At 41.0% G+C, this 8,646-nt stretch overlaps 1 protein-coding gene across 2 annotated transcripts in view; it reads right to left on the bottom strand.

The window, feature by feature from the left end:
* Positions 1 to 8,434, bottom strand: part of mboat2a (membrane bound O-acyltransferase domain containing 2a) — a 36,479-nt gene extending 28,045 nt beyond the window's left edge. For both annotated transcript variants that reach the window (XM_046412621.1, XM_046412620.1), the window contains exon 1: positions 8,191 to 8,434. Coding sequence is in view for 1 of the 2 variants with exons in the window: in XM_046412620.1 (XP_046268576.1) it covers positions 8,191 to 8,274 (84 nt within the window). In the remaining variant the exon portion in view is untranslated. The remainder of the gene's footprint in view (positions 1 to 8,190) is intronic.
* Positions 8,435 to 8,646: the final 212 nt, after the last annotated feature.

The following is an 8,646-nucleotide window of genomic DNA, read 5'->3' on the forward strand; positions in this document are numbered from 1 at the left end:
AAGAGACAACCTTTAACAACAACAGATCTTTACAAATGACTGAAGGCACTCGAGGCAAGAATCTGCAGTCAAGTGCTCCGATCATCAATTGCAAGAGTAAACATCTACAGCAGAGTGTGCAGGCTTTATAATTGTGCAATTCACGACAAAAATCCATTCAAAGCGCTCAAAACTTCACAATAACTGTCAAGTATGAGAACTGAACACGGCACAAAAAAAAAGGTAGGTCCTTCTGTAATGTTACAAAAGACTGCAAATGCTAGGCTAATGTTACATAAGCATGTTAAGTAACTGACATTTGCTGGTTGGGTGAACATTCGGTGGTTGTTCTGCTACGGTGCTGCTGAGATCCACTTTTCTACTGGCCACTGGAAGATGTTTTGTCTGAAACCACGTCCCACTTCTTTCAATATGAAGTAGAGCCGGAGAGCTCTCAGCATGGGGTAGCGCCTTGCAAGTTGCACTGTTTGTGGGTATGCATGTTTTTTTCCAATCCTGTACTGTGGGGTTTTTGCTCTCTGCTAGTATGTCACACCTCACAAGAGGGAACGATTGCAACCGTGAAACTGAAACAACTCTATTTTGTTAGTTTCACTGCAGCCACTTTCTACATTAAGGTGAGAAGCAGATACAATTCAGAAACACTCAACCTCTAACGTCATTAATTGGATACTGGTAATACAATCAGCATGGCATCTTGAAAACATGAAGCATTCAGCGTCCAGTTCACTCGATACAGGGATACAGGGATGTGTTGGTTCTGTTTTAATGATGTTATTTCTTCTTTCATTTTGGTTTTGAATGTGGTTCTGCTGCTTTTCTTTATCTTATGTAATACATTATGAATTACCTCTGTTTGAAAGGTGCTATACAAGTGAACTTGCTTTGTCTGGCATTTTTAATGCTCTAAATGTTAGTGACTTTACTAGCAGACTATAGAGAGAGAGAATCCATGTAACACATTCAATTGCACAGTGTCAGCACAGATTACACAGCTGTTTGTAGCACAGGTGATCAGGTTCAAAGCAATCAATGGCAGGAGGTGCTAAGGAGTAAACACGGAGAATCAATTCCGTATTCTGGAGCCAAACTTTTCAGATGACAGCGCAACTTGTACTTAGGACTGATCGATTTTCAGATTGACTATTTATTGGAGTGCAGAGGGACTGAAAAGTAAGGTGACAGAGGCTTGGTGAACGTATCTGTTCCTGTGAAGGTGAATCAGCTGAATGCCCTCACTGACTTACCTCAACTGAATTACAAATAAAAATTCAAGTCCTTTCATTTATATTGAATGCATCTCCTTCATCCCATTGGACTCCAGGCGAAGCACGGTGAATGAACCAGAGAGCAATAGCTGTTACACATAAGACGTTTGTAGATAAATTAAAAGGCCTCACACTCCAAATTACCTTCAAAGAGGACTAGCAACTATCAAAGTAAGAAATATTAACTGTAAGGACCCAATCTCAACCAGAGGGAAATCTTCAATGCTGGGCCTGCTTGTGTACATTCATCTATAATCTACAATATCACATATGTGTACTTGCTGGGCCTGTAATCTAAAGCTGTTGAAAAGACCCCCTGAAAATACGTTCTCTGTGCCAACTATGGGTGTGTCATGCAAACATTAAACTGGTGCTCTTAACCGAGAGTGCCTGCTTTTAACAGAGAAACCCAATCCACCCTCATAACACCACACCATTACCAACAGAGCTAATGAGTTAGTAAGCTGAGTCATGTGGACATCCACGTTTGAAGTAAAGCCAAGTACTTTAGAGTAAATAGCAATGACAGATGCACAGATTTCCCTTCTACAATGACAGTAAGACAGCATGCATGTGTGTTTTTTGTTCTATCACAAAGCACTACAGAAGATACAGAAACCAACACATTTTTCCATAACACTAATGACATAACACAAACCTTGTCAGACATTTTATTGATGCTTTTATTAAAGTGGTTTTGCAACACCATGACTGCATTTACTGCTAGTAGGACATGAACTCCAACATAAGGAAGTCATCATGCTTTAACCGTAACAGCACAAGACGATGGCGAGGTAAGAGAGATGAAGGCAAAAGCAGAGCTGTGAGGTTCTGTTCTGAAAGTTGCAAAATCTCATTCAGAATCCAAGTGATATTTGTAATTGCACTAACGGCTAAAAATCCAGGATTGGAACATGGTCTTACTCAGCAGTATGTTGTGTGGCTCATTCCATATGTTTAGATAAGAATGTTGTCATTATTTACTCCATATGTCTGTTTTTTTTTTTTCTTTTAGTTGTGCTTAACAAACATAATTTCTTATAAGCCCAAGACTTTAGGAGCTTGAACTTCAAGGCTTGACAGAAGAGGTGAATCAAAGGGTGGATCTAGGTGACAAGGAGACGTCAGACAGGTCTGTCGGACAAAGAGGACTGAATACTATGGATAGACAGCAGAGATAAGATAAAAACTTGGGAGTGGAAGAGTGTTGGTGAGTTTTATGGAGATGGATGAAACCAAGTCATGATGAATGCAAGCACCCACACTGTAGTGTTTAAGTTCTGCTACTTAAAAAAAAAAAAAAAAAAAAGTCACGAAAGGTTAACTTATCAGTCCAAATTGGAGCAAATGCATCTACTCTGACTTTAATCAGTCAATACACATTACTTATTTATCTTTATCCAAATAGTTTTTAATAGTTGTTACACAATTTGTTATTTGTGCTGCCATTTATGCTGGGTTACCACCTGGTAAGCACTCCTATTTCTCTGGATTAAGTGCCACGCTTACGATACACGAGCCTTGTTATACACATGATCATAAAGTCTGAGCTGCCTTTATGAACACCAGCCTGTTTGTGCCTGCTGTCAACTATCCAGTTATGTTAACAACAAGGCTAAGTCTTGCCATTTTCCCCAGGAGGAATCACACATGCTTGTGTTGATTGTGCACCATAACAGAGGCAGCAGCCAGCAGCACTCCATTATAGAGAGCCAAGAGGAGAGAAATCAATTGGAGGGATAAGACTCCCCAGAGACCAGCCAATTAAAGACAAAGGGGAGGTAGAGAAACTCTGACGAGACCCGAGGGCTTAAAAGTAAGAGCAGAGGTCCAAAACCAGGAGACTTTGGGGATTCGGTCAGCAGCAAGGGATCTTAGGAGGAAGCCAAGTTGAGATTCTTCAGGCAAAGCTAGCCAAAACCTTAAAATCACTTTGAAAATCTTGTCACTGAAATGAAAATGTTAACATTAGGGCTAATGAGATAAACACTCTGATTGTTTAAAAAGATCCAGAGATGTTAGGCATCACTTTGAGCCTCCAGATTTTCACAGTAAGGGTCAATCAACATTACACATGACTACGTTTGACTGCTTATTTCAAACTTCAGTTTAACTCATTTTAACAGAGCCTTTCATTGCGCTCTTGGACTTGTGTCACTGTTAGCGGGGAAATGTCTGTGGGTAAAAGCAAAGCCAGGAGTCAAACCCTCGGCACTGTGGGGGCTCAGAGACCTACAGTACAATAGGCTGGCCAAAAAAGCAGCAGCAACAAAAGAAGGCTTGTTATTGTGATAAAAGACGTGGCCGTTGACTGTGACAAACTGCAATCCAATATGTCACATAAACAGAAGACTGATTGTACATCTGGGCAGCGACACTTTTGTGACCGGGGGAGACTCTACAGCACCAGCCATACACTGAGAGCTGGTAGCTTTAAGACTGCATGGGTATACTGAGGACACTGAGGTGATTGATGACCTGCAAAAACAGCATGTTGACTGTATATTGTTTCAACAAGGATATTTAAGTTCTGCAACTATGGGATAAAAAAGTAAAGCTGAAACTGATATTGTGTTTTGTCATGTAATCACAGGACACAAAAGAGAACAGCCACCTGACATCATTTCTCAGTAGCAAGAGGGACTTGTCTACTGTAGCCCCTACAGTATCACAACACAACACTGTCAACAACAATCATCTGACAAGCTACTGTATATCAGCAATTGTGCATGCTATTGCTGCCTTGTTTTAAGTCCACTGCTTACACTTAAAACATTACATCATCCAAAACCTTTACTGATCCAAACACTAAATATTTACCATTTATATATATGTCAAATAAATAACCCTGACACCAACAAAATAAATCTCATATTTTAAGGTTAAACCGTCATTACACACAAACAACATGGTACAGATGGAAAATTCCACACCGCCTAAGCGATATCCTGTCAACAGTAGTGCAATCAACCTGCTGCCTGCAAGCCCCAGTAAACTCCATCAAGTCATACCACCTTCACCAAGCGCATCTGATCCAACAAGCCAAAGATACAAGTTCACAATATAAAAGAGCTTGTATTAGTCAAAACATCATTTCCCTTTAGTTTTAGCCTGTCTGGCATAAAAACAGTTAGACCTGTTTGCGCTAAAAGGCACAGAACAACAAAAATTATTAGCATGCAAGACAGTAAAGAGCTCCATAAACAAACAGCACATTGTTAAGGTTCATTGTATGTGTGTGAAATAAGCCAGTGGAGCAGCTCAGCTGCTGCATATTGAAACAGCTGCAGATGTGGAATGACTTCACAGCTGATGCTGCAACCTACAGAGTAACTTGGGTCCCTTCTCAGAGGAAATAAACCTTTCAAGATCAATAAATAGAATGAATAAATATTCATGTTTCAGTGACACAGGGTTTGAGAACTTTCTTAACCTGATCTTCAAACCTTATTTCAAACACTTAAATAAAGTACCCAGGGTTCCTGGAATGGAGTCCTACATTTCAGAGAGATTGCTTCACTCATTTAATGGGGCTGTTTCTGATTTGCATTAAGTAAAACAACGTTTGGAACCACACTCGAGTACTGGAAGGCACTTGTGAAGCCGTATGAGCTTATGATGCTACGGTCCATTTGATTGGATTCATGAGTAAAAACAAAACTGAACATTAAAATGACAACACAGATGATGTCAGCATGAAAACCATATTGGTGCGATACTGACATACATGATTGCATTGGACAGAAAATATTCCACCCAAGAGACTGGACCCGATTCAGTTCAAAGCTACCCTGGAAAAATGCAAGCTAATCAGCAAGGCAACTGTACTTCACTGTATGAATGCGTAACATCAAATGCTGAGTCCTGAAGGAATAGATCAGTACTCATCATCTGCAGATCAATAACAGCACTGGATTATCTAAGAGAGAACTTAACTTAGAGGTTGTCTTCTGAGCTGTGGGCCAAGTGGACATAAGAGGGATGTAGGTGAGGGGAGGTCAAATGACATGCAGTAAAAAATGTCAAGGATTTTCTTGATGAATACTGTCAGGTCAATGTCTTCACTGAGACTGAGAGCAACACTTCATACTGGATATGGCCTCTGCTCCACTTGAGGCTTACGACAAGCAGATACAAAACTGCTAATACAACCAAAGCCAAGGCAGACACAGCTTGGGATCAGGATGTGTAATTTGAGCTTATAAATCATATTTTTTCATAGCAGAACCCCTGAACCAGAGTAGGTGAATATAGTATTTGTGTGGGTGCGCAAAAATGCAGTAGGAGGAATTAGTCAAAGTAGTAACAGCATGCTTCTGAGAGGGGACAGGCAGTGTACAGTATAGGGAGGAAAGAAAGGGAAAGAAGAAGAGTAAAGAAGAGAGTCAGTTCAGATTTCACAGCTCCCATTATAGCTCTGACACTGGCCAGTGCAGAGGCCTGTCTCTCCCATGGGATACACAGAGTCCTAACAACATACAGTGAGGTGCCGCACTATGGCAGCTTCATAAAAATGAGTGTCAGTGTCTATGAGCCACATGGATCATACTGTATCTGAGTGACTATATTGATTTCTGAAGTGGTGACAGCAGCCCTGGCACAGTAGGGCACCCAGCTGGCAGGAAGCTTACAAACCACACTGTCCCAAGGGTGACACCTGTCCAACAAAGTAGAGCTGGCCGTGATAGCCCATGATATTATGTCCTATTTGTCCAGTGCCACTGTTGCTCACTGACAGCATTCAAATAGAAACCAAAACAGCCAGAGTGACATTATTCCAAGAGTCAATACAAATATTTCAATAAACAAATACATGGCAGTGGAGCACTTCTCATGTCCTTCATTCATACTTAGCAAACATAGCAGCAGAAAGTGTAAAAAGGACTGTTATGACTTGTAAATGTGGTCTCAGGGTCAAGCAAAGTACACACAGCAGTTGCTGTTAGGGTCACTGGATCAGAAAGTGATGTGCTCTATAGATGCAGAGGGTTAATTATAAGTTTGATCTCACATAAGTTTTGGCTCCATGTCCTTTTAGAAAATACTTCTAATAATACTTTCTTCCAACCAGTTAGAAATTACATTATTATAGTTACAGTACTTGTTTATTAATAAAAAAAAATACCTACAGATACAAAGTAGAGGGTACGCCAATGTGTACTCATTGATGCACAGTATGCAGGCACTTGATCTCTTGTCCAAATTCAAAGATTACGTTTATGATGTAGAGAGTTCACGGCCTGCAACATTCCTACGAGAGGCTGGAGGCTTTTCCTGGGTGGCAAGACATAATGAAACATTCCAGTCTGCACATGCAGGTACGGGGGAAGGAAAATGGTCAGAAAAGTTTGTTGTTTGGATCACAAGAGGACACAAATTTAGAGGTTATTCACATGACTTGGTAGCTCATCAGCTAATGACTCAATTCATGATTTTAATCATAAAACAGTATGAAAGCGGTGGCGAGATTTGTGAACCATCAACACTTTTTCAAACATGCGAATCAGATCACAGCTGGGAATGCAAACATCCTAGCAAACACACCCTTTTGTCTCAGGTGAGCTCAACAAGGACGCGCGCAAGGCGACTGGGGAGTGAGTCACGAGGCTTGAGGATTGCATGTGAAATGGCAGGAGGAAGAAATAGGCTCAACTATATGTCACCCCACACTGACAAAGAACAAGTAAAGGCAAGAACAAGTGATTCTGCGGCTGATGACAATAAGCGAAAATGAACCAATTTTGCTCCATTGTGTGATAGACATCAGTGCAATAGAAATTTAGAAGGCTCTCTAGCAAATCCTGAGCTTCTGATCCACGCTGGCATGACTGGATGGCTCCACACATCAAAACAGGCTATGTCTGCTGAGGACTAAAATCAAAGCTATGGAAAGATACTTTGCATACATGCTAATCCCCTTTGCAATGCAAACATTTGTACACAAATTACAACAATTTCCACTTCAGAATACTATCACTTGCTAGTATAATCCCATAAATCCAGACCTACCACAGCAACACTGGTTACCCCACCCATGTCAGTGCTTCTTTAAAATGTGGAAAAACTGAAAGAGAAGGTGTGGTGTCTTCTGCCATTACAAATGAGCAATGATGATCAGTGAAGTAACCTGTGACACAAACCACAAACCACACTTCTTTTTTTTTTGTTTTTTTTGTTTTTCTACCTTGATTAGGTTTGCAAATGTAAAACTCCATAAACTGTGATTAATACACTAACACAAAGGCCCTGTCTCATAACATGAATTGCATGTCTTAGATTAGACTGTGGCATTCAAGTGGCATTAGGAGTCACTTCATAACCAGATTGGAATCATGCCAAATCCAAAATCTGATGTCATCTTAACAGATTAAACTACAGGTTCCCGACCTTTGCTGTCTTAAGAAATCGTTTTACAGCTCCACCCCCCATACAAAAAAACTAGCTTTTGTTGTGTTTCTTAGCAATGAGAAACTATTAACAATAGAGTGGATTAATCGTTGCGGCCTCCAGCGCTAACTTCGAGTGAATGTAAAGTGAAATTTAACTAGTTAATCCAGATTACGCCGATCATCCGATGGAAAGCAGATCAAAAGGATCTTGGTCCTCGGACTCCAGTTTGGGAACCACTGAATTGGCTCTGGGCATCGAAGGGATGAGACAAAAGGCATTAGCTGTAGCCTGACAGGGGACTAACTGGTGATGACAGTGAAACACCAACAGTGATTTTATGCATTCGCTTTCAATAAATCCGTATTGTATGAAGGCTAAGCTAACGTTTGGGAGGAATAGCACTGCGCATCAGCAGCCTCTGCTAACGTTACATACCAATCATGCTAGCTAACTACGATAACTATGCATGTTTCAAACATATCATCAACTCGGGCGGTTCATGTATCGACATTTTCTCCATCCAAAAACATACCTGGTCAAGAGGGAGATTGATAATTTCGCTGATTGGCCGCAACAGAGTGGATCCAGTGCATGATGCTGTCGTTTGGGTAGCCATGCTTGCTCGGTGTCCCTAAATCCTTTCTCTCTCCTTCCTCCGGTTCACTTCACTCCCCCTCGGCTGCTGCTATGATAAATACACTGCCGCCGCTGCTGCTGCCGTTGCGACGGACTGGACGGTTGTCATCCACGGCACACATCCAACAGAGAGTACACACACAAAACGAGATGATACTGCCTGACCACTTTCTCGTTCGTCTTCTAAACCAGCCGTAATGCGTACAAAACGTCGTATTTGCATTTGCAGCTAACAGTCTGTGAGAGTGACTCACATTTGGCATTAACTGACGTGACACACGTATTCGTATTTAAATTATCTTAAGTATGTCGTGTTTGGGGTGTTAATAGAACTTTAAAACAACAAACAACT

This window comes from Scatophagus argus, chromosome 15, assembly GCF_020382885.2.
Source record: "Scatophagus argus isolate fScaArg1 chromosome 15, fScaArg1.pri, whole genome shotgun sequence".
In the NCBI taxonomy this organism is placed as follows: domain Eukaryota; kingdom Metazoa; phylum Chordata; class Actinopteri; family Scatophagidae; genus Scatophagus; species Scatophagus argus.